The sequence below is a fragment of the Chaetodon trifascialis genome, chromosome 17, assembly GCF_039877785.1.
Source record: "Chaetodon trifascialis isolate fChaTrf1 chromosome 17, fChaTrf1.hap1, whole genome shotgun sequence".
Lineage (NCBI taxonomy): Eukaryota > Metazoa > Chordata > Actinopteri > Chaetodontiformes > Chaetodontidae > Chaetodon > Chaetodon trifascialis.
In genome coordinates, this window is record NC_092072.1 from 2,814,935 (window position 1) to 2,839,759 (window position 24,825).

Genomic DNA, 24,825 nt, shown 5'->3' on the forward strand with positions numbered 1-24,825 from the left:
ATCAATGACACTTCCGACTTTAATGCAGTTGTAATGATGAACTTCTTCACATGACACATAACTTGCGTTGATTGCCTGGATTACTGCTGCTACTTAATTTTTAGCGAGCATGCTTTGACAGCTGCAAATCACTCCACTATAAACTGTAGACTTGAGTGTGAAGTAAATAAGTTTGCAGACTGTGAACCATCAAGAACAGAAAAGCCATTTTATTTGGTAATGCTCTAAACGACGGCGGCGAAGACATTCCCAACACCTCGGCTGTGAAGCGCTAACACCTGCAGTGAGACCCTCGGTGAGAACAGCCAGTCCCACTGTGCCGCTCCGTGCGACCTTGTGTTTTTCTGCATGCCTGCATCTCTTTTTTAAAAAAGAAACCCCGTCTTCATGTGATGGTGACTAACACCAGCGTCCAGCTCCAGCTGAGCTTCACTACGTCAGTACAGTTGTAAATACGCAGCAGCAGCAGCAGTGAAGAAGACGTGCCGCCTCGCGCCCTCCATGCTGCTCTGCTCATTGTCAGCCGCTGCCTCGGATTTGGAGGCAGATCTGTTAGACTGAAAACAATTTCCAGAAGCTGTTCTTCCAGATAAAAAGGCTTTCAGGCTTTCTCGTCGTGGCACATTGTGGAAACAGTGAAACGGCAATGGCTAAATCACCTCCAACATGTTTATGGTACAGAGTTCAACTCACTGCAGCTTCAGACGACGTCTGACAAAACAACCAGAACACAACTGCTAGAAGCACAGACGACAACAGAAGCTGCTGGCTGGAGTTTGCTCAGTCGTCTGCCTGCCAGATGTTTCCAGTGAAAACAAGGTAGGCCAGAGCCAATCAGAAGTGGAATACAGGTGGGAAGAAAGCTAATGCAGGGAGAGTGTGTGCCTCTTTCAGTCCAACGGGACATTTTTCTGACCATCGGGCTTCGTCATAGCGGGCGTTGGAACAGTGGCATGGCACCAAGAGCAGACGCTCGGTGGCTTGATCCGGCCTTTTGGCTGAACTACACCGGCTGGTTCAAAAGGCTTGATCGGCAGCTTCATGGAAATGCCATGGCCGGCTCAGCTGCAGTCAGGAAGTAGGCTCCAACGTCCACAAAGGCTTCATGTAATCTGGTTATTTTCCATTTGCAAGACGTAAAGAAGCAAAAGGGATCCTGTGCAGGCTAAGCACTGTAAATAAAAGTGATCGATCGTGCAGGATTTTGTGCTTCTTTCACAGTCAGTATTGACCTGACACACCTGTTTATACGAACCTCTGGTGTGCAAGAGCTTTGTAGTAATTGCTCCCTTTCAGGACTGAAATGACACCTTTTGGTGCCTCGCAGCAGTGACACCGAACACTTTAAGTTCCCTGATATGACAAATCCTGAGACGTTGGCCGTAGAGCAGATATATTTAGGCGCAGTCTAGACTCGGCTGCACTGCAGTGCAGATTTTCTTTCCCAGGTAAAACAGTCTCAACATCTTTCACACAGTGGATGTGATCGGCCTGGACGACGGCCTCGAACGCCTCGACCTCCTGCGGTCGTCTTTATTCACACAAACCTCTGACAGCCGCACAAGTCATCGCCTCTCTGGCCCTGATTGTGAAGTGTGGAGATGGAGGTGCAAAGCCTCTGCGGCTGTCCCGCTGTCAGAGTGATGACTGCTGAACATCAGCTCTTCTGTAACTGGAGGATAATTGAGTGCAATGGCAGGCGGTGACGCTTTGGTTCGGTCGTACACAGCGGAGGGAAACAACGCGCTGGCCGAACCGTGACGCTGCGGCAGAATGTCGGAGGTAATCGAAAGAAATGCAATGAAAACACAAATGAAAACAGATGTTTTTTGGTTCTTCTTATTTTCCACAGATCACCAGAGAGAAGATCTTGTTTCTTTAATTCAACATTTGATTCACTTACACCGAGTCAAGGGTGAGATGTGAATAACGTAAGAGGAAACGCAGGGAGAGAGAGCTGTTGACCCATATTTACTGTAACATCTCCCTCCCCTCCCCTCCCCTCCCTCCCCTCTCCTCCCCTCCCCTCCCCTCCCTCCGTTTCTCATTGACCTCCCTCTTTTACCCCGCATCTATTTTTAGCAGCAGCCGCTCTCACTCAGGCCTAATATAAGAATAGATGCTCCTCTCAAGAAACACAGCAGGAAACATTCTGCAGGCAGTGAAATGGAGGGGTGGGGAGTGGGGGGGTCCTATCACCCTGACCGATTTAACAAGCTCCGTCAGTTTTCAAGTTTGCCTCTCGATCCCTGCAACGCTTTGGTTCAATCCTTCAGTCTGACTTTTAGGGCCATTCTGGTGCTTTTACTGTAAGCGGGGTTTTACTGGACTATCAAACCGTTTATTTCACTAAAACACTTAACAGCTCCCTCCTGCTGAAGGTGATGGGGCTCTACAGTATTCCCTTTTCCCTCCCCAGCAAGTCTATATTTTATATTTTTGTGGCATCAGTATGCCTGCACTCTGCCAATATTCTTTATTTCTTTAAGCTGCTTGTTTTCAGAATATAAACATCCATCCTCTCTCTGAATAAACTGATTGTTTCTAGTATTGCTGTTACCACACCGAGTTGGTAAATCTTAACCTAATTGGTCTGTTGATGGTCGAGTGTCTGTGCACTAACACTGCAGCGCTGAGTCTCAGGGGCCCTCAGTCGACATCTGTTGCATTCATATGTGAAAATTTGTATATCATAGCAAATAAATTATGAGAAGGATTAAATGCAAACCTTTCTCCCTAATTATCGCCTTCTTATTTTACCCGCTAGTACCAGCAACTTTCAGACATTCTGACTGAGGTTCCTCGTTGTGAAGCCGGTCTTTCAGCCCGTTTCGACCTTGTGTGAAGTGCTCGGCGGGCTGAGCAGAGCAGGTATATGTTCTTTATTATTTATGCTCTATTCCAGCACATTGATGCAGCGCTTACTATGAGGAGAAAGACTTCTTTAAGGTGTTTGGGTGAACAGCGTAGGACTCTCAAACCTCAAACCTAATGCTAATACCGACTGCTTTGCTGGTGCAGTTCTGCATATGTTTGCACATCACCACCACCTGCAGAGCAGTGCAACACTGTGACACAACACAGTATTGCAGTAAGACCCCACAGGTTACCTGTAAGTCTCATAAATGGAGGTTGTCCTCTCCAGAGAACTTTAGCTTTGGTCAGCCTGTATGTTATCCATGCTGAAGCAGGAAGTGCTGTGACAGTGAGCACTCCACAGGACGACATTGGGATTGATGATTGGGCGAACTGAGTCTTTGAATTCAACCTCAGAGACCAAGTTCTGCATTTTGTTTCCTACCAAAAACACTTAGTTTTCTTCACCATGTGCTGATTTTCCCTTAACTTAACCAAGCAGATTGATGCCTAAACATAACCAGGCCTTCTCCAGAGGGGCAGCAGATAGGACCATGTTTACATGCTTGTATGTGCTTCAATGCTCCGGTCGAGAACGTAGGGGGTGTTTGTGTGTGTGTGCTTGTATCTTTGTGAGAACTGACTGAGGACATCTTCGGAAAAAGAGGACACTTTGGTTGGTCCTCACTTTCAGACAGACCCTCAAAGGGCTGTTTGAGGGTGAAGACTCGGGTTTCAGGGTCAGGGATGCTATGCTATGCTATGCTATGAAATGCTTCATGTCAGTGAGCGTCCTCACAAGAATCAACAAGAAGTACAAATGTGTGTCTGTGCTTGAGTAGTTTCCCAGTTTCTCTTTGAAACAGGAAGTCAATAAAAAAGCTACGATAACGATGTTAATGTCAGTGTTTTTATCCTGAAGGTGGCAGCCTGCCCCTTCCTTTGATGTCCTCAGCCCCCGTGAGCAGCGCCTCACTACAATAGGCTTTCTCTCAGGTCTTCAGTGCACCTGCTCCCAACAATGCTGCCACTGTGTCCCTGATCAAGGTCGTATGAAGTCTCACCACAAAGTCTTCTTCTCTCGCTCTGTGATGTGTTCTGCCTTTGCTTGATTTCCTATCAAACTATGCTTTCTGTAGGTGACACTACTGTTAATTGAGCAACCCCCCCCCCCCCCCCCCCCCCCCCCCCCCCCCCAAGTTCCTACTCTTCTATTCTTAACACACAAACAGAAAGACAAACTGAACTCATCATTAAGTTGTAGATATTGTCGAAGCAAAACAAACGTGCCTGGGACGTCAGATCAGCTACAGTCCTGTAATATGATGCAACATTCGTGGTCTGCAGCCCGCATTGTTTCTCTGCACCCCTCCCTCGAATAACACCACACTTTATTGCTCTTTGTCCCCTGAGTTCAGCTCAGATTTTTACGAAAACCTGAAGCATTGCTGCAGATTCAGTCGACCTCTCTCCCGCTCACAGCATCCAAAATGAGAATATCAGCCGGAGTGAGATAACGTGCCCGACACATAGCGGGCGTAATATGCTTTGATCTACTTCTGACACTGCAAATAATGGAGAGAGAAGGAGAGGGAGGAAGGGAGGGAGGGAGACTGCCAGAGGAGATAAGATGAGAGGAGAAAGCTAAACACAAAGGAGAACACACCCACTTATGAAACCAAAAAAAACACCGGGACATCATTTTGGCTCTTCACACCACAAGCTCCTGCTCACAAAACAACCCTCCACTCCTTCCCTTTACTTATCTTTCCTCGCCAATCGCCTCCTCCGTCCTTCCTCTGATCTCTCTCTGTCTGTCCGCCAGCTCAATGACAATCAAAGGTCAAATTTTCCCTCCCTTCATTCAAATCCCCCAGCAGCCCCCATTTGTTTTCATAAAGCAGCTGATGAGGCTTTGATGGAGCCTTTAAAAGACGGGGGGAGGCGATCGTCCTCCGGGATAATGTGTGTGTCTGCATACATGAGCACGTGAAGCTGCATGCTTCACTTAATGGGAAATGATGATGCATAAACACACACGCACACACACACACACACGGGCGGCCATGCTTTCCTTGAACAGACAGCAGAGCGGTTTGAAGTGTGTCTCATGGGTCTTACTGTCTGTAGTGAAGAGGCTTCTGCAGAAGACTTCAACCTTTCCGGGTGTGCGTGTGCATTCTTATGCTATCTTCTGAGGACCCATTGTAGACCTTGAGTGTGAGGACATTTTTGGGAAATGAAGGCATTTTGTTCTGATACTTGAGGTTTAAGGACTGAGTTTAGGGTTAAAGCTGAAGTGGAATTTTAATTCTCGCTTTTTGTGTTATGGATAACTACCTTTATATTTGGATAAACCGGCCTCTGGGTGGCGGTGGCTCGCCTTTGTTGAGGCTAGGCTTTGCTAAGAGATGCAGCTTTGGTGCTGGCGGCTGACCGGGTCACAGCCACGTTTAGCCTCTGAATGGAGATTCAGAATTTGTCTGCATTAGGATTTTAAGATGACTGTCCCTCCAGTCAATGTACGACGTGCTCTACCTGCTGAGTGCAATTACACAGATACAAAGGAGGGTCTAACTGGCATCAACTAGCTGCTGGTTTAATGGGTCCAGTTGTGCTAATGGGAAGGTTGACCAGGTCGTCCTGTGATCTCTGTGATCTGTGATGTAAGTCCACGATGGCTTTCACAGGATCTTTGGCTAACAGTGTGGGCTCCTGCCTGGGTTGAACTGAAGTAATACTACAGTAGTATATTTAGTTCCCACCCACACAGATATTGCACCAATCAAATTACCGGTAACCTTGGCCTACTGATAAGACGCAGTACCAAAATTCACTCCCCCTGGAGCAGACTATTGTAGGGGGGCTGTCACTACAGGGAAATGAGCTCTTATGTTTGCTAAAAATGAAATTTGGACAGAGTAGGTTGTTTGAACATGACTTCTTTTGTTGAGGCATGAACTGCAGATGGAGGGCAGGAAGGGATTTTCTGCATGGGAACATAAGGTTGCTCAAATCAATCAAACTAAGAAAGCACAAGAAGCTTTTATCGAGTACCAAAAGTTCTACAAAAGGATGAAAAATGCAAGAAATTGACTGAAAAACTTCAGAAACAATGTCTTGTTAACTGTCTGCAGTGGGATGATGGTGGAAGTGGTGAAACATTAGCTGCTGTTTTAAATCTGTGGTGACGGATTTAAAGTAACAGCTACAAGCAACACGACTAACACTTGTTAAATCAGCGTTAACGGCTTCACATAAGACAGCTGAACATAAATAACGTACTCTGTGTTGTTTAGCGATGATCCACGTCTTTAGTGGCGTTTCAGTGGACCTTTGCGAGCGGTTAACCGAGCAAACAACCGTAACGTAAACATCAACATTCAGCACCGCGGCGCTGAACGTTTGTAGCTCGGTTAATCCACAGAACGATAAAAGCTACGAACCCGAGCAAAAACCAAACAGCAGAGAACCCGGAGTACCGAGGTCGGGAACCCAACCACTAACAAAAAAAAAGTCTGTCTCCAAACTTTTGCCTGCTTTCCTTTGGTTTCCACAGCAGAGCGACGTCTGGATGAGCAGCTGGTTGTTTCATCTGCTGCCTCAGCAGCAGCAAATCTCTCAGTTCAGCTGAAAAATCGCTCCTCTTCGTAACATTAAGGTCACATCCATGTTCTGATTTTCTCTCGTAGTTTCATCTAAACTAGCTCATTAAGAACTTTCCTTCATCTCGTCCACTGCAGTTCTCACTTCCTGCCCTCCGTCTGGATTTGACATCATGTGACTGCAAACAGCCTGTTCTTACCAACACTAACGACATGTATGTTCCTCCAACCATAAACTGTCATTTGGTTTAGGCTTTAAGGTCAGATGTAGGGTGAAGTCAACGCTCAGGCGTCATGTAAACGATGGTCCTCACAGCTGAAGTGTGGAATCGTGTGGCTGTGGGTGTCCGACATCATTGACTTTGCAGAACTGACCTACATGTGCAGAGCGTTCAGGCACACCTGAGTTTACCCAACCCGGCTCTGACTCATCCTGCACGAGTCATGCTCCCAGCTTCCTGTTCATATTTGTGTGTGTGTGTGTGTGTGTGTGTGTGTGTGTGTGTGTGTGTGTGTGAGTGTGAGAGAGAGAGAGAGAGGGTGAAACCCGTATGCACTGCCTGCGTCTTCAATTTATTACGTCGCTGCATGACGCACAGTAGAGAGTCAAGGGAGAGGTGAGGAAGGAGAGGATGGAGGGGAGGAGAGAAAGGAGCAAGGGATGAAGGAGAGAGGAGGAGGAGACGGGAATTTTCTCAGACACTCAGCATGCAATGACCTTAGTTTTATGTCAAGGCGGAGGTCTCTCTCTCTCCACCCACCCACCCACACACACACACACACACACACACACACACACACACACACACACACACAGTCGTGTTTCCATCACTTCAGAGGACATCACACTGACTAACATTCATTTCCCACAGACTGACCCTAACCCTAAAGCTCACCTTAAACCGACTCTTCAGCCTAAAATCTGATCGTTCGCATTACGGAGACTCGCGTTTGTCCCCAGAATGATGGAGAGCCAACACAGTGCAAACAGCTTTATGTCAACACAACATGAAGAACACGCGCGCGCGCGCGCACACACACACACGCACACTGCCTCCTGCTTGGTGTCATCCATGTGGAGACGAGACCGTCAAGCCGCATCTTATTCCGCTCACATCCGTGCTGCCTGTCTGTCCCGCCTCTCCCCTCCGCGTCTCCGCTCCAACACACACACACACACACACACACACACACACACACACACACAGATGTAATCCCTATAGTAAACTGTGCAGACACTACACCCCAGAAAAAGACTCAGAAGCACATCTGAAGCGCTGCAACTCCCCGCAGCCTCGTTCCTGAAGTGTCAGAGGATGTCTGCGCCGGTGGCTCCTCTCTCCACCTTATTCTCCTCTTATCATCTCATTTCATTCATTTCATCATTTCATTTCTTCTCCCGACCCTTTTCTCAACATCTCCGCCCTGCAAAACCTCAGACACGCATCCCCCCCCCCCCCCCCCCACATGTCAGAATAGAAAGCGGCGCGTTCTTACTGATCGTCCGGGATCCGATGCAGCCCATGTTGTCTTACAGAGGCTCGTGCAGCTCGGGGAAAATAAAATCCATCCGTCCAGCGGGCATTTCTCCCCGGATTTCTCTCTCACTCTCTCTGCGCTTTCCCCTCTCCTCCTCTTCTCCTTCTCCTCTCTGTCTCCTCTTTTTTCACTGTCCTCCTCTCCTCCGTATGTGAGAAAAGGAGAGGGTGTGTGTGTGCGTGTCATCCGCTTCGCTTCCTCTCTCTGCTTTCCGTCGTCACACACTACTGCCCCCCCCACCCCGTCATTGTCGACGTCTCTCTCTCTCACTCTCTCGCTCACGCACGCGCACATACTCAGACAAACATGCATGAACACACGCACACACAGTCAAAGGTAGATTAGATACACACACAATCAAACATGAACACACACGTTGCTTTGGTCAGAGTTTACTGACTCATGCATCGCTGAATTCTGCATCCTTCAGGGGTTTTGCATGTTTATTTATGCGAGTAAGTAAAAGTTTTAAACCACATTTTGTGACACGATGAAGCTGCTGCTTCTTACAAAACACTGATGCCATCGTGACAGGTGTTCCTATTATTTTGTCCACCCCATTTATCTCAAATACACAAGCTAAAAAGCAGAAACACCTCTGCATGAACGGCATCATAAAATATCTGAAGTCCCTCGCTCGTCCTGAGCGCTTGCATTCGGCTGCAAACAGCCGCCCCAGCGTGCGCTGAAGGTCACAGTCTGATGCAGCCAGCCGACCCGCTGCATCTACAAAGAGCACAGAACCGACTCCGAGGCCCCCAAACTGGAAACCTCTCCCAGCAGCGTGAGCCGAGGTACATGAAGCAGGCGGAGGGGAAAATGTGCCAAAACAACTCCAACATGAGCCAAATCTGGCTCTGCTCAGGCCAGAAAGTGACATCTGAACCTGTAGCTGTGACTTTAAGACCTGTCACCTGGCCGCCATGCGCTCAGCTGACCTGAGGTTACCCATTAACTTTATTACATCCATTACTGACCATTAGCTGCAGGTTAGCGGAGCGCTGACTGTGTGTTTGCTTCCTCCCACTCTGTGTTTTATGTGTGTATGTACTTTCAACAGAAGATGCACTTTAAGTATAAACAATAGAAAAAGATGAAATTTCTTCATAAATTACATTTGGCCCAGACGAACGTTACTGGCTTGAATTTTGGCTCTGAAAAGTTTCTGTCTTGTTCTTATGTGGAACAGAAAAGCACCAAATACACAGCATGTTTACATCATTTATGCTGTGGTAGCGCTGTGTCCTGTGTTTCTCCTGCAGACGCTAGCGGTGCAGATTTGTCCCCGTGTCTCTTCTACAGCTGTTTTGTCCTCGTACGGCTCTTAAACGTCAGAACAAAATGGTGGCGTGAGGAAGAAACCCTCATTGTTGGTTCCTGTTTGACGGCTGTGAGAGGCTGACATTTATATCTCCGAAACGATTTATGCTCTCAGACTTCGCACCTTCTGGAAATATCTCGGAGGGACGAGGCCGTCGCCTACATCTGACCGCTTGAACCTTTGCCTTTTCAGTCGCCTGTAATGTTTGCGAGCTGGAAGTTGGTGTTATTCCGTGGACGCGTTCATTATCTCGCCATGCCAAAATGTCAGCCGATGGCCTAAAATAGTCCCTCCACACACAAAGCGGCTCCTCAGCTCCAGCAGCATCATGCTTACTCATCGCCTGCTCTCAGACGTTGCCCCCTGATGAACTGCCTAATTTTTCTCCTCATCACTGGGGGATATGAAAGTTTTATTCCGCTTGAGTGAGGGCGAGCGTGTGTTGATACGAGCGGTATCTGATGCATGTAATATGTACCGCGCTCGAGCCTGTTCGAGTCTGCAGCTGGGCTCCTCTCGTCCCTCATCTGTCTCTCTCTAACAATGTCGTACAGCTGTTCTCCCCTTCCAAACACATCTGCCCTCGCCTCCTCTCTGCCTCCCCGGCCGCCTCCCTCCGTCTCAGTCGCACACAATTTGAATATGAAAACACGTTCAGCTGAGGAGCGCAGGCGAGGGAGGACGCCGCTCCCGACTAAATTAACTGGATCTCAGACGGAGGACAGAAGTGCAGCCTGAACGCCACGCTGTGAACTTCACACTCAATAAATTCACAGACGACTAAGCTGCAGAGACACATCGACGACTAACAGCAAAGAGAGTTCAGAACATCCTGAACCAAACTCCTATTGTGTACAGAAAGACTTAGAAATAAGCTAACAACTGTTCGTAACTTCCCTCCAAAATGACAAACGTAAGCATTTTCTCATCATTTGTCTGTGCACTCGACACCGCTGTAGTGATGGCGCAGGTAGGTTACATGGTTCAGGTTAGGAGAAGATAAAAGTAACTCCCACCTTGAGTTAATTTTAATGTTAACTCCTTAGCAACACTTCCACTGTTACATGCTAACAGCGCTAGCTAATGTTAGTTTAAGTTTAATTACATTACACATTGAAACAGATGAGGACTATGATGTTAGCAGTTAAAGTTAGCTAACGTTAGCCTAACGTCAGCGACTGATGTTAGCTAACATTAGCCTAACGTCAGTGACTGATTTTAGTTAACGTTAGCAGTCTCGTCCAGTTCGTCCAAGCAAATAATGTACAAATGTGCCAAAATATATGTAATGAATATAGATACGTCCCCCAAAATGATCCTGTAATGATGGAAGATTCAGCTTTTATTTGGCTTTTATTCAGCTTTTATTTGGCTTTTATTCAGCCTTTTACCGCTACACGCTGCAGGGTCAATGTACATTCATGAAAATGTTCAGATTTATAGATATTTGTTCAGTACGAACTAAACGTTCAGTCTCAAACTTGCTCACATTTCTTCCTCTGAGAAGCTTCCTGTAAAAAGCTGCATCATCCCCTCAGGTTTCATTAAAAGCGGCCTGTTGATGTGGCAGCTCTTCATCTTCACTTTAATTATAGCTGCCCCATCAGACCGGGCGGTGTAATTCTCCTGAACGCCGGAGCACCGTGCCAACATGTGTCATCCTCCCTCCGTCATCAGAGCTGCACCAGCGCAGTCTGAGACGTTTGACAGATTTACAGTCCTCACCGCCACCCTGACGTCACCGAACGGGGACAGAATACACAATTAGTGACCAGTAATTACAGAAGTGGTCTCAAACAGGTCAGAGATCAGCCTGCAGCTACACGAACTGCATGTTTCTTCGACATGTTTCTGTTTTGCTCCATCGACTCAGCAGCGACCAAAACTCTGCTTTACCTCCACGCCAGCAGTCGTCTCGTAGGAAAAGAGGTTATATTTTTCAAATGCTGCATTATCTAATTTGGGAAAATCAGTTTCCGGCTCAATATTCGGCATCTGTCCCCTTTATTTCGGTCTCTCTGTCTTTATTTTGAGCTCACAATCAAATTAGACGCGTTCAGCTGAGAGCAGCTCGGCGGTTTCTTGGCCCTCTGATGCTTCAGCTTTCCCTCATTACTGTGACAGCAGGGCACAGTAATGAATACCCCCCCGCCCCCCCAGCTTCTTGTAAATGTAGTTTTGTGTAGTTTCTTTAACCTGGATGTCCTGTACTGTGATTATAAATACAGCAGTGATGCACTTGTCAGACTTTATCAGCACACACACTGTTTATTGACAGCAGTTGTCTGAGGAGAGCAGAAATTAGACTAAAGGGAGTAATGAGATCATAACTAAGCAAAGTAAGTAACGGGGTGAGTTAGTTAACATTTATATCAATTAAAAAAAGGAAAATGTACTTTGCTCCCCCTAGTGGCCGTAAGAAGAAAGACAGCCTCACAGACAATAGCATGCTGCTTTTTCCAGTATTGATGGCAAATGTATTCACATAAGAAATAATCAAATGGATGTTTGCCTGCTCATGTATTGTATAAAATTATATATGCAACTATTTGTTTAAAATATCATTTATTGTGTTATTTTCCTGCAAGTTGCTCTTTAAATCTCAAATGTTCTCAGTTTTTAAACAGACTTCTGTTGAATGAAACGATCATCATCTCATGCTAGCAGCATCAAGAAAATCACTTTCAGCTCGGTAACAAAGACGCTGCATGTGCGTTCACGGCACCTCCGTGGACCTGATCTTCATCAGTGACCGTTAAATGTCTCATTTGGCATCAATATCTTCTTCACAGAGGCCAGCTCGTCTTCGCTTCGGGCTCATGAAAGCAATCTGTACCTGGTATTAGAGAGACAGTCACTGTTGAATCACAATTGTCTCAGACAGAATGAGTCATTTGACTTTTAGCTCAAGATTTCAGAGCCAGAAATAAACATGTGGTTTTCCACTGTATGCAGGTATATACAGTCTGATGGACCATTATGTTAGATGCATATTATCAGATGCAGTATGTAACGGCTGGTGAGCTCATTTAAAATGTGTGGGACAAAAGCACACTTTAAATTCACATCTGCATGTTACCTCTTAAAGAATATTTGCAAATATGGCCCTTTATTGTCATCAGGTTAAAAATATTCTCATTTAAAGGTGTGTTTGGGGAGGAGATGGAACGCATGCGGGTGGTCTTTGTTAACAGTTTGTCTGTATGTAAAGGATAAAAAACAGAGGAAGGAGGAGGTATAGAAAGAAAGAAGGAGGTAACACCCGAACGACCGTGGGTGCTTTCCAAATAAAACTTGCCTGAGAGGGTGAAGGGATGGAGGGATGAAGAGGAGGGCAAAGTCTCTGAGTCATGCTGAGAGATGAGGACAAAGAATTCAAGCAGAGAAAATTTATGGGGAATATGAGCTTCTGTAGGAATAAAAAGTGGAGATGGAGAGGGAGGGGGGGGAGGAGGGACCAGGAGGAGGTCTATTAGTATTCTGGCTGAGAGAGGAGAGGAAAGACAAGACAGAGAAGGGGGAGATGGAGGAGGGGAGATGGGGGGGAGCTGAAAGGAGAGATGGGTGAGGTAAGGTGAGGATGAGGGAGAAAGAAGCTGAAGAAACCGAGCGAGCTGACAAGAAGGAGAAATGTTGTGTGTCTGTATTTGAAGACAAACACGTAGCTTACTATTTATAGCTGAGTGTGTGTGTGTGTGTGTGTGTGTGTGTGTGTGTGTGTGTGTGTGTGTGTGAATGCATAATTGTACAGCTGCTTGGTGGTCTGTTTGTGTGACGGTGTGTTTGTGAGGGGACACATGAGGACACAAGAAACGCTGAAAAGCTTCACTGGACAATCGTTCTTAAATTTCTTCATTTCTTGCAAAACAAACCACATGAAGAACGAGAATTTAACCTCTGTGTCCATTTTTTGGTGTCTTTTCCTCATGCTGCAGGCCAGATGTCCTTTATAGGACTCTGTAAGTCTAGCATTATTCTACATTACCCACAAATCCCATCAGACGACCCAAACCAACGAGGTTTAAGCCCGTCTCTGAATGCTGCCTGACTTCCTGTCTGCGGCTCTCGGCTTCTTGCTGGAGACGTAAACACCTCCCAAATATATATTTTCATTTCTTTGAAGGGTCAGTAATTTCCTAAAACAGCTTCTTTTTTTACTGTAGTCTTTAGCAAACAAACTGGAGGGAGTAGTGCATTTGTTGGGGACTATTTTCAGCGGCGGATTAATCCACATCTGGTGCTCTAATGACTTTTTGGGGAAACAGGATTGTGTCAAAAACAGCGTGTCTGTTCACAGTGATGAAGGACATGAACATGTGATGAACATGTCGTCCAGTGCAACAGCTGGTGTGTTTTAATAGTTTCTGGACAACAGTGGAGCTCAGTTAGCTCATTGTTTAGGTCCATGGCTGCAGTCTTTATGGTGGAGTGTTTTAAATCCATTAGCAGCTGTTTTAAGCTCCTTCAAACCCACTGTTCACGACCTGCTCAGCACCAAACGGTAGATGGACAAAGGAAGCAACTAGCTGGTGAATATAGTGGTTTGGATCCTCCATATTTGTCCTACCAAAACAATTGTCAGCTTTCGTCCACAGATTTTAAGAAGTGACAAACCTTTAGGACGATTCAAACGGCCAAGGGGAAAGTCAGCCAACATAAGAGGTGCTTTGTCACTTGCTCTGTGTTGTAGCTGAAGTACAGTTGCTCGTTATTAAAAGCAGTTAACGGAATATGTTTCGTTACCATCCAGTCAAAGGTGAGTTTGTTTCTTCTTTTTGGTTTATTATCTGTCTTGTATAAATCTCCACCTCCGGCTGCTGTCTGCGGGATGAGCTTCAGGTCAGGAGCTGCTGAAGGTGCTGGTGTTGAGCGTCCTCAGAAGTGTCTCTGTGGACGGTGAGATGTGTGTGTGGATGACGGGGCGGGTCAGGACGAGGTGAAGGCAGCAGCGTGGCTGTCTGCTGGGTAATCCTGTCCTTGGCAGCCGGAGCGGAGGACTCACTCCTTAACTGCTCACCCCGACTGCTTAAAGATGCCTCCAGGCACAGGGTTTCCTCTGCAGAACGGGAGGGGCGGGACAGGGGGACAGAGACAGACACATGATGTAAGTCAGTGCATATAAACTGTGTTAAATCTACATCTGATACGAGCTGATTTCCATGCAAATGTTTGCCAGTTTTAACCAATTTCTGCTGTTATGTGATTATCAGCAGTTGTTTCATCAAGTTGAGCAGTAGATGGCGCCAATTCTCCCATCAGGAAACCATTTAACCACCACAGAAGAAGAGAGCACAGCCTCAAACAATGTGGTGAAAATGTAGAAAACACATAGAAACATGACATTTATGTTTGTTTCATGTATTAATGTGAAGAATGTTCCTTCAGATCTGTGTGGATCCTCCTCCTCCTCCTCCTCCTCCTCCTCCTCCTCCTCTTCTTCTTCTACTCTTTGTGGAAACAGCTCATCAGTCATTTGAGTTAAGTGTTCCCATCCATTCCCTTTAATTGCATTAACACTTATTAAAGTTTTTTCCAGATTTTGCCGTTTCCATCAACCGTTTCTAATGAAATCGTTCAAAATGTGCAGAATACACTGACGGAAACACAGCAGTTGATAAAATACAGTACTAATAAAGTTGGTTGGCTTTGAATTGCTGCTTTGTCCTCATTCAGCAGCAGAGGACCAAACAGCACTTTAACAGTGAAGTTATATAGGTAGAAAAAAACAGGTAGAATCTAGAAAACATGTGATGTCATATCAGAAATAAAAGCCCCAAAGATAAGAAATAACATAACAAACAAAAAATATAAAATATCAGCTGACAAAGAGAGGGATGTGGTAAAACGCTGCAGGAAAAAAGACTGTGTGAAGATAATCTTCATCTGTCTTTGTATCTGAATGTGAACTTCCTCCATTGTGTTTTCTCACCACGAGCACCAGGACATGAATGACGACGTTCACACACACACACACACACACACACACGAACATGGAGACACACAGTCCAGCGGCAGCTTCACAGAGCTCACAGTAAATGCCATAACGATTGATCCCACACTTGAGTCCGGCTGAATCGATACTCTTTGTTTTCTGCTGGCGGCGTCGCCCCGCTGCTCGCCTCCCTGCTGCTGCGAAAAGGCCTCTGAAGCCACATTCAGGGCCGGCGTCAGGCTTCTGAAAGCCAAACAAACCGCTCCTGAGGGTCCGCTGCAGTGTCTCTGTGCAAAGCGCGGAACCAAAACTCTGTAATGGAAACTGTGAGAGCGCTCAGCTGGTTTGGAAAAGGCGAAATGTTCTTGATTATGTCTCCAGCATTTTTTAATCAGACAAAGGACCGCAGGGCCACAGCGCTGCCATGCAGTGCAGACAGAAAGGACTGGAAGAGCTCTGTACCACAGCACTTTGGATTTTAAATTAATCAGCGACTGTGAGGTCAAAGCGCTGACTTTAAGCTTTAATAGAAGGGTCTCACATCCACATTAAGTGTAGGAATTACAGCCCTTCTGATGCAAAGTCGCCCAATTTAAGGGAACAAAAAGTAATTGGATAAGAGTCGATGGCGTGCAAATCCTCTGCAGTCAGGTTTCCATCCGAACGTTGCTCGAATTTAACAGCATTTCAAGAAAAACTGCAAAATCAAATGCACATTTCCATCCACTGCTGCGAGTATTAGGAGCTGATTTGTTGGACAAACTGTTGTGAAACAGGTTATCAGAGGTCATGTGACAGGCTCGGTCCAGAACGATCCCTTTGGCTGTTAAACAACACTTCATTTGGTTTGCCTGTATGTTAATGATCACTGTCCTGCTCCATATTAGTGGCATATTGACTCTTTAATGACTAGTAAAGAGCACTTTTTAATCTTATTTTGCAACCACTCGGCCAATAACTCAGAGTTTCCCCTCAGTAACCTCCTGATTACTGCTCATTGATAATGATCAGGGGGGTTTTGTACATTAATTCATATCTTAATAGCCGTAACACCCTGAATAAAGTGATAATAAGTGCTTCACAATGACCAATGATAAAGAGGCAACATGCTGCTAAAATGCATGCTAATAGGGAACTAGCTAACAGTGAGTATGTGTGTTATGATATAAAGTGTGACCATGATTTGAAGAAGTTTTCCTGAGTTTATCTGAAATGAATACAAGCCTTCAGCAGCAGAGTAAATCAGATCTTAAGCTCTTTTTAGAATACGTCTCCGTCTTTCTGTTTCCCAGGACGGTCTTTCTGTCCCTCTTGAGCTGCAGTAGAAGTAACATAGAAATGAAAATCTGCATTAAAAAGGCTGCGACTTCAGAAGATAACCTCCTGATATCAGACTGAACTTTAGACAGAGCTGCAGATTTTGTCCAACTTCTGTTGGACACATTATCGTCTGTAAGCAGTGACGGCTGCAGCCAGTAAAAACTGTTCAGAATAAATAATGAATCCATCCACTGCATCATCTGTAGTCTGCACAGCTCCGCCTTTACCTTCGCTCTCTTCCACACGTGCATGCTGCTGCAGGTGTGGTGGGGGGCAGAGGCTGTCGGGCTGTGTGAAAGTCAGGAAAACGGTGAATGTAAGAGGGTGTTTGGACTCTCCACGTGTCGACATGTGAGGCTGAACGAACCAGCTTGATGATGCACTGAGACCTTTCTTTATTTCTCTGTTCCCCTCTTTTCTCTGCCTGCTTCTGCTCTTCTTCATGAAAATCCCCAAATCTGGAGATTCAAAGCTTTACTCTTCAAAGTGCTTAATGCAAGGCGTTAAGCAGTTTTTTGTTTGATACTTACACTTTCACTGATGTTGCTTACAGTGTTTATTCTGCATGTTTTTACCTGTAACTCTGTTTACATAATACATAAACATACAGAAACTCTTTCCCACACCTGCCGCAGAGAAAAGTCCCCGCAGGTTTCGTTTCTGGTGTTGTTCTCTCAGAGGCTGAGGAGGTGATCTGAGCGACAGCAGCAGACCTCAGACCAGCCCTGAGTCGCTGTCGTCAGAGAGGACGGCAGATAAGCCGCCGAGGTGACGAGCTCCCCGACGCCTCGGCAGGAAAATCTGACAGAGCCTGAGACAGCACAAAGCCCAGGTGACACGCACAGAGTGGCAGGTAAGTTAGCGGTGTGTGTGGTGGGTTTATAGCTGTGTGTGTGTGTGTGTGTGTGTGTGTGTGTGTGTGTGTGTGTGTGTGTGTGTGTGTGTGTGTGTGTGTGTGTGTGTGTGTGTGTGTGTGTGTGTGTGTGTTTCTTGGAGATTCTTTGACTCCCTTCATGCTGTCTGGACGTCGCTCTGTCTTTCAGTCCGTCGAGCTTCTGCAGGAGTCACATGTGCAGAAAAGCTTCTTTGAATGCTTAAATCGAGTTTTTCAGTCTTTATTCATCCCACTGCAGATTTTTTTTTATTTTCTTAAGTCGTTTCCGTCCGTGATTGAGTCTTTAAAACCTTATTTCATTAAAACCGGTGAAGAAATGTCAGTGCATTCAGAATATTTCACCGCAGTAGCTCAGCTGCTCGAGCATGCGTCCTGTGATACGTCCTTATGAGGCCTAAGATGAGTCCTGTGGCCATGAGGCCATTTGCTGTGGGGGGGGGGGGTCAGGGGGTAAAATCGTCTCCTTCCACTTTAAAAAATGAAGAAAAAAACCTCTGACCTGACCTCTGATCAAGAAAAATGACACCTGAGTCAGTTTATCCACTGATTAAGGCCACGAGATGCAGTTAAAAAGATGCAAAAATAAGTTCAAATGTGTTTCCTGCACTGGAAGATTTAAAGGATTAAATTACAAACTACAGACTTGACAGAGGATGAAAATACAAGAATGATACTTTGAAGTGTCCTCCATCACAACTGTGGCCAAAAAGTCACCGGAGCCACCGAAAGCAGGCTCACGAACATGAAACATGACTCAGCTGCTGAATGCCACGTGACACAGCTCTGGAGGAAGACAGGAAGTGGACGCTGACTTGGTTTCACACATAAGCTCAAAGTCAGCTGAGCCTCACTGCTGCTGTCTTTACCTGCACTTTGAGACACCTGTGTCACAGCTGCCTGCTCACCGAAACCCTCCAGCCAATCAGAACTGAGAATAAAAAAACACACCTGATGCATTTTGGGAGCTTTCAAACTAAAATCCAGACAAACCAAATCAGTTTTTCTTAAAGACGTTTTATTCCCACAAAGCGTCATAATCATCAGCATCAGGTTGGAAGAAGCTTTTCTGTCCTGCAGTGACTGAATTCATGAGTAAGAGGCAGATTTAAATTGTTTGATAACCTCATTTAACCCAACATGACCTTAAAACGTGTCGGCCACTTCTGTACAAAAGCACAGAATTAATGAAAAAATGATGATTGAGTCGATGTTAAGACAAATTAAAGAATGAAGGGGAGGGAGTGTGTTAATGCATGGACGCTGCAAAATTAACAAAACAAGTATTGAAAATGAAGTTTTGTGCGAGAAAATGTCCAGAACATAATTTGCCATTTGTTGGTTTGTCAGGAATAAGATTCTTTAAAACGCGTTGAATCGTTGATGTTGTTTATGTGAGGAAACAAACAAACACAAACAAACAAACAAACAAACAAACACGCTTCTGTGTGTCACATCTCTGCTCAGTGTGAGCTAATAAACTGCTTTCAATGTAATTCTGAATGGAAACTCCCACACAGCCCTCCTCAGCACCATCCATCCATCCACTTACCTCTCCTCACCTGGTTTCCTGCCAGTTATCCCAGCATCCTCTCTGGCGAGCTGATTAGAGGCCCCTTCCTGTACCAGAGGACGAGACAAGGGCGAGCGCTCGCCGTCTGCCAGCAAAGCTCTTAGCCTCGCTCGGTCTGGTCGAGGCAGACGCTGCAGCTTGATGAAGACGGATGGTCTAATCCTGCGAGGAGAAGGTGGGTTAAAATGGCGGCCGGCCGCACGGGACTTTGTTTAATGAGATCATCACAAACCGCTGGACTTCCTGGTCGTGATCTTCAGGTCAGAGGAGTTTTATTTGTCGCCCACGTCGAGCTGTTTGACCTCTGGAGCCTCTCTTCCTTTAATCTGTATTTGGCCTCATGAAAATATGGCAAAGTGTCAGAAATCATCAAAATAAAAGAAGTCGCATCATTACAGGACGCGTTCGTTACTCACCTCACCTGTCGGAGGCTGGAAGGAAAAGTAGAAATACCCGACTATGAATACTCAGAGTCCTGCATTCAGAACGTAAATGAAAAGTTATTTTTATTTTATTTTTTTTTATAAAAATACCGTATTGACTCTTAGACAGTCCAGAAATAAACTCACTCCAGCCGTCTCTTAGCCGCCTTTAGCAGATACTGTGTTGCACTTCAACCGCTTGGCGAATAAAAAGGCTGAAAATCCATTGTAGAGGACAAAGCAACGAGTTCTGCGTGCTCTTTTCCACCTTTCATCCTCACAGTCAGCTGGTTTGATGAAGAGGACTCCACACGCTGAGGAAGACCAGGAGATGTGCTCGAGATCACCAGGAAAAGCTAATCAGGGTCTCTTGAGTGATCTGCGCTGAAAGTTCTCAGCTCAGGCCGTCTCGGCTGATCTTCCTCAGCGGGTCAGCGGGTTCTGGTTTGAGTCCAGATGTGCTCTCAGACCGTTTTGTTATGTTGATGGTTCCTCTCTCGCTGTCTTCACTGGAGGGCGCCACACTGCAGTGAAAGAGGGGCTCCACCTGAGTTCCTCAGTCGTCTGCTGATCGGGAGGTTTGCTCTCCTCTTCTCTCACATCTGTCCCTCAGCCTCCTCTTCTTCTTCTCCTCTCTGTATGTCGTCAGATCACTTCTTCTTTATTCATAAGTTTGTCTGATACTGAAGAAGAAACAGGCAGCACATGAGCCTAATGCACAGGACTATAACGCATCTGTTATGCTCTTCGTTTCTTCAGGCTCTGTTCACACTGGAACCAGAGAATCCAAATTCAGATTTTCCCCTTAAATGTGACTGAAATCTGATGTTTTCTGATCAATAAAAAGTCGCTCTGTTAGCGGTGTGGCTCGACCAATCACTTATACATAATTGCTGCGAAACAAATGAGCCTCCATCAGCCTCAGCTGTACTCTGTTTAGCGCTAATTAGCAAAATAACACGCTGAGCTGGGATGGAAATGCACTTTTTACTGGCCTCCTGAAAAAAAGGGACAGAGCAGGTTTGGATCACTGAAGCAGACCTTTTGGAAACCTCTGGGATGAAGATGTTCAGTGGTGATGGGAAACTGAGCTTGTGACCTGTTATCTCCTTTGCTTACTCCAGGAGATTTTACCGCGGCTCGCAGCGCTGCTAGCACGGCTGCAGACGCTCATCAATCTTTGTATCCTGATGAAGTTTGTGTTTGTGTCTGTGATGCTGTTTTTTGCTCAAGCTCACTGCAGCTCTTATTTTAAAGGTGAAGCCCGTCATCTCATGTGCACCTGAAGACCTTAGTCCCTGAGAAACAGCCACCATGCACAGGTGCTTAACAAGTTCAGAGCCTGAAAGTGAGAGAGAAGCAAAGCCGGATTGGTTTAAAGTCACAGGTGCGTCGTTATGGAGACGTTGGTGGACACGATGATGCCGAACGGACTCCGTGTTTGTGGTCCCGGTGGCCCAGCGGGTTTGGTCGCCCACTCCCGTCATCTGGACTCAGATCTGCTTCTTGACCTTTTGCAGTGCGTCTTTCTTTTTCTTCCTCCCGCATCCTCTGTCACAATCCCTCTTTAATGAAGAGGAGCTGCTAGAAATGTCATCATCCTAAAATGAAATTAGGAAAGGTCACCTCCATAAACAGTCTGAGCCTCCCGGGGCGACTCAGCCGCTTCGTGGAGTTCGCTGAAGAAGAAACTTGTTGACTTCCTGCTTTGTGGCAGCAGCTTCCTGTTTATTTTTTCATAGTGATGTTTTTTTTATTCATTGTTTCACAACAAGCACAAACTTCATTAATTCATCATTCTGCAGCACAACATGCTGAGCTGTTGTCCCTTTAGCTACTCACAAAACAAAAATTATATATATATAAATGGATGAATAAATAATAAGTGGTAAAAATAAGTGTGTTATTTATGGCTGTGTGGAGGATGAGCTGAGCCTCAGCCTGAGGACAGAGGCGGCTCTGCAGTCTGCTGGTAGAGACTCGTTATCACCTGGCAGACGGCAGCAGGGTGAACAGGCTGCGGCTGGGGCGTCTTCCAGGATCCTTCGGGCTCTGTGAGGACACCTCACCTCGCAGATGTCACGAATGCTCATTACATCGGTACCTGTCGATGTTCTGGGTGGCTTTAATCACCTGCTGCAGAGCCCCCCCCCCCCCCGTACTGGGCCATGCCAGTTTCAGGTAAATCCTGTCTGAACAGTGCTACCTGCTCTGATCACCTGACCTTCACCAGACACCTTACTACAGAGCGCGATGTCCGCTCTTTGTTCATGTGAGCATGTGAGAAATAAGCTGTGTAGCAGTTCATTTTGGCTGATCTGTGGCGACCTTTAGCGCATCGGTCGTGTCATCAGACCGTTCCGGCAGTGCTGACAGCGAAGGCATCACTGGAGCGCAGAAAGCAGAAGAAAGGACGACGAAGCATCTGAGCCTTTTTCCAGTAAACTGTGTTTTTAAGACACGATGAGTCAGGAAATGTGTTCAGTTCTATGTGAAAGTGGGAGCATGAGAGACTTTTACCACAGCAGCACTGTGTCAGAACATAGATTAAAACCTGTACAGGTGGAGGGTTTTAGCTCAGCTGTAGTGGAAATTAAAGGCCAACAGCCCGCTCTGCTGTGACATGCAAATCTGCAGCTGCAACCGCTTTCTGCCTCTGGACACGTTTCCAAAACGGGCAGATTTTCTCAAAATATGGACGTTTCTACTGAAGCCTCATCACCTCTGCCGTGCGTTTATCATGTGCTTCTGAAAACCAGACACCTCCATAGCTGCACGTCAGCTCGTACCAGCTCGGTCCATCCCTGAGGGCTCCGTAAAGACGCTCTCTGTGTGAAGTTTGAGCAGCTGCTGCAGAGCGTTACTGGTACCTGTGACATGTGGACGCCATGGATCCATCGTGTCTCTACAGCTGGCTGTGTTTCATTCTGTTGAACTGAAATGGGCCTAACCTCCTCGGCGGAGGCAGCGGAGTGAAATCTAACAGCCTCGGGTCACAGAGGGGCTTCATTAAAGTCGAGGAAATGTGGAAATCCAGAAGCAGAAAGCAACACATTTGTACAGTCTGAGAAGCAGAAAGACAAATGTCAGACAGGACGGAGCGAGACTCGAATAAGCAACCAGCTGTCCAACCACAGGAGTTGTCATAGCAACCAGGTTCCCTTTTGTTTGATAAGGCACGCCTGTGGTGGATCATGGGAATTATCAGTGCAGCTGGAATGCACCTCTGACCAATGACAATGCATTTCTCAACTCGCCGTCGTGTGAGCTGCAGGTATGTGCGCTGTTACGCCACAGCGTCCGCACAAAAGAGCCCCGTCTATCTAATCTCAGCGGTTTCTCTCTTTGTGTGCTGCGAAGGTTTCGTTCATTAAAACAAACCTTCAGTCGCATCTTGGCTCCCAGACGTTCTCGCCCCCGACGGTGTTCACCTTTGACCCGGAGCGGCGGTGCCCGGCTCAGCCCGTCGTCCCGCCAAATGTCACACCCTTTGACATATTGAGAGAATCTGACGAGAGCTCAGGCTGCAGGAGGAGGCTGAATGTCGTATTAATAGGCTGACCTTTACTTCACCCCGCGCGGACTTAAAGAACTGCATGTTCACGGGCGCCGGGCATTGTGGGGACTCGGACCCGCGTGTGAGGCGTTCATGACTGCTGCTTATTGACGGACGTGTAGACTCGAGGCTAACTCTTGAGTTCGAGTCTCATTTAAAGGACGAAGTATTGTCTGTGTAAAGCACAAATGTGGATTACTCCGCCGCTGAAAATAGTCCCAAACAAATGCACCGTTTCCTGTTTGTTTGCTAAAAACTGCAGTGAACAGCTGTTTTATTTTTCATCAAACGGGCTACTTTAATGATCTGGATTCAGTAATCAGCACATCCCTGCAGCTCAGACTGAGGATAATGTTTTGACAGCACGGCAGCTACTGACTCGGCCTTCGTCCCTCGAGGAAACGTCATACAGGCTACTGCTGCCACAGCTCAATGAACTTTTCCTCTCTTGCTGCCCCACCTCCTCCACCTCCTCCTCCTCCTCCACCTCCTCCTCCTCACCAGGGTTATCTGACTGCACTCTGGAGAGAGCTTCTGATTGGTCAATGCTCAGGAACATGTCGTGGGAGATGTCACACCAAACGAAACAGGTCGTTCGGCACGTCCCACCACACAGGTGTCGACGCCTGATTCACGATCAGCCACGCCGCCGCTCATTCGTCTAAATGTTATGTGTCTCAGTAACAAGTTGTTTTAGAAGCCTCCAGTTTGTTTTGGCGCCCTCAGTCCAGCCACGTCGCCTCATAAACTGCCCTGCCCACACCATCAATGCTGCTCCAGTGTGTTTGAGCAGCGTGTCGACAGAACATAATGGATGTGAGTTATGATCTGTGGCGATCGGGCCGATTATCCAAGAATAGACTTGGACAGTGTCTCTGTGACGGAGACACAGGAGACGCAGCTCTCAGTCAACACAAACATCACGTTAGTCTTTGTCAGCTCACTGAAATGATCGTGGAGCTGTTTGTGAATTCATTTATGATTGGAGATATCAGATTCACAGTGCATGACTCAAAAAGAGGTGCAGAGTTTAGTCGTAATGCTCTGTGATGTGCTGCACACTGTGTGCTTCGAGAGCCGTGCTGGAAAATGAACCTGCTGATTGTGATTCAATGCAGCTTATTGCAAATACGCGCAGCACCAGGAGCTCCAACTGCTCCCTGATTACAACACCGAGACTGAGCTTCATCAAACACACCCAGCAGGTGTCACACGGCAACGAGAGACATGTCCTCCGGTGTGCCGCGAAGTGAGAAGCAGAGTTATGTCATTTTCCCTTCGATCGCTGATATCTACCGTTTCTTCAGGTCCACTGAGTGTTAAAAGGCAGAAATCTGTGCAGCCGGTGAGGAGAGGGTTTAATCATTAGTATTGATCACCAGCTCGTGTCGACACTGAGCAGATGATAGCAGATTTTATGGCGGTGGGACTATGAATAACAGGAATCAGGCTGTTTGCAGCTGCATGACCTGCAGTGGGATCAAACTGTGACTGAAGCAGCGTCCAGCCGGAGTGAACCCGCGTGACATTTCCTCTGCACCCCCCCGTCTGCGTGCTGTGGTTCACGTAGCAGCGGGGGTCACATGACCACCCTGTTACACACTGAACATGACACTGGGCGGGGCGGGGCGGGGCGGGGCGGGGCGGGGCAGGGCGGGGCGGGGAGCCTGGTTTTGGACTGAGGACCAGTTAAAGATCATCCAGGCTGAAAGCGTCTGACCTCATTCACAGAGTTCCTCTCTTAAATCTGTGTGAAGTGATTAATGTGCTGAGTGGTGTTTGTGTTGTCAATAGCTTTTATTTCTTAAT

At 46.7% G+C, this 24,825-nt stretch overlaps 1 protein-coding gene across 4 annotated transcripts in view; it reads right to left on the minus strand.

Moving 5' to 3' along the window:
• LOC139345458 (uncharacterized) overlaps positions 1–8,226 on the minus strand; it is a 41,908-nt gene extending 33,682 nt beyond the window's left edge. For all 4 annotated transcript variants that reach the window (XM_070984050.1, XM_070984049.1, XM_070984048.1 and 1 more), the window contains exon 1: positions 7,959–8,226. In XM_070984050.1, the coding sequence (XP_070840151.1) occupies positions 7,959–7,986 (28 nt within the window). In that variant the 5' untranslated portion in view covers positions 7,987–8,226. The remainder of the gene's footprint in view (positions 1–7,958) is intronic.
• Positions 8,227–24,825: the final 16,599 nt, after the last annotated feature.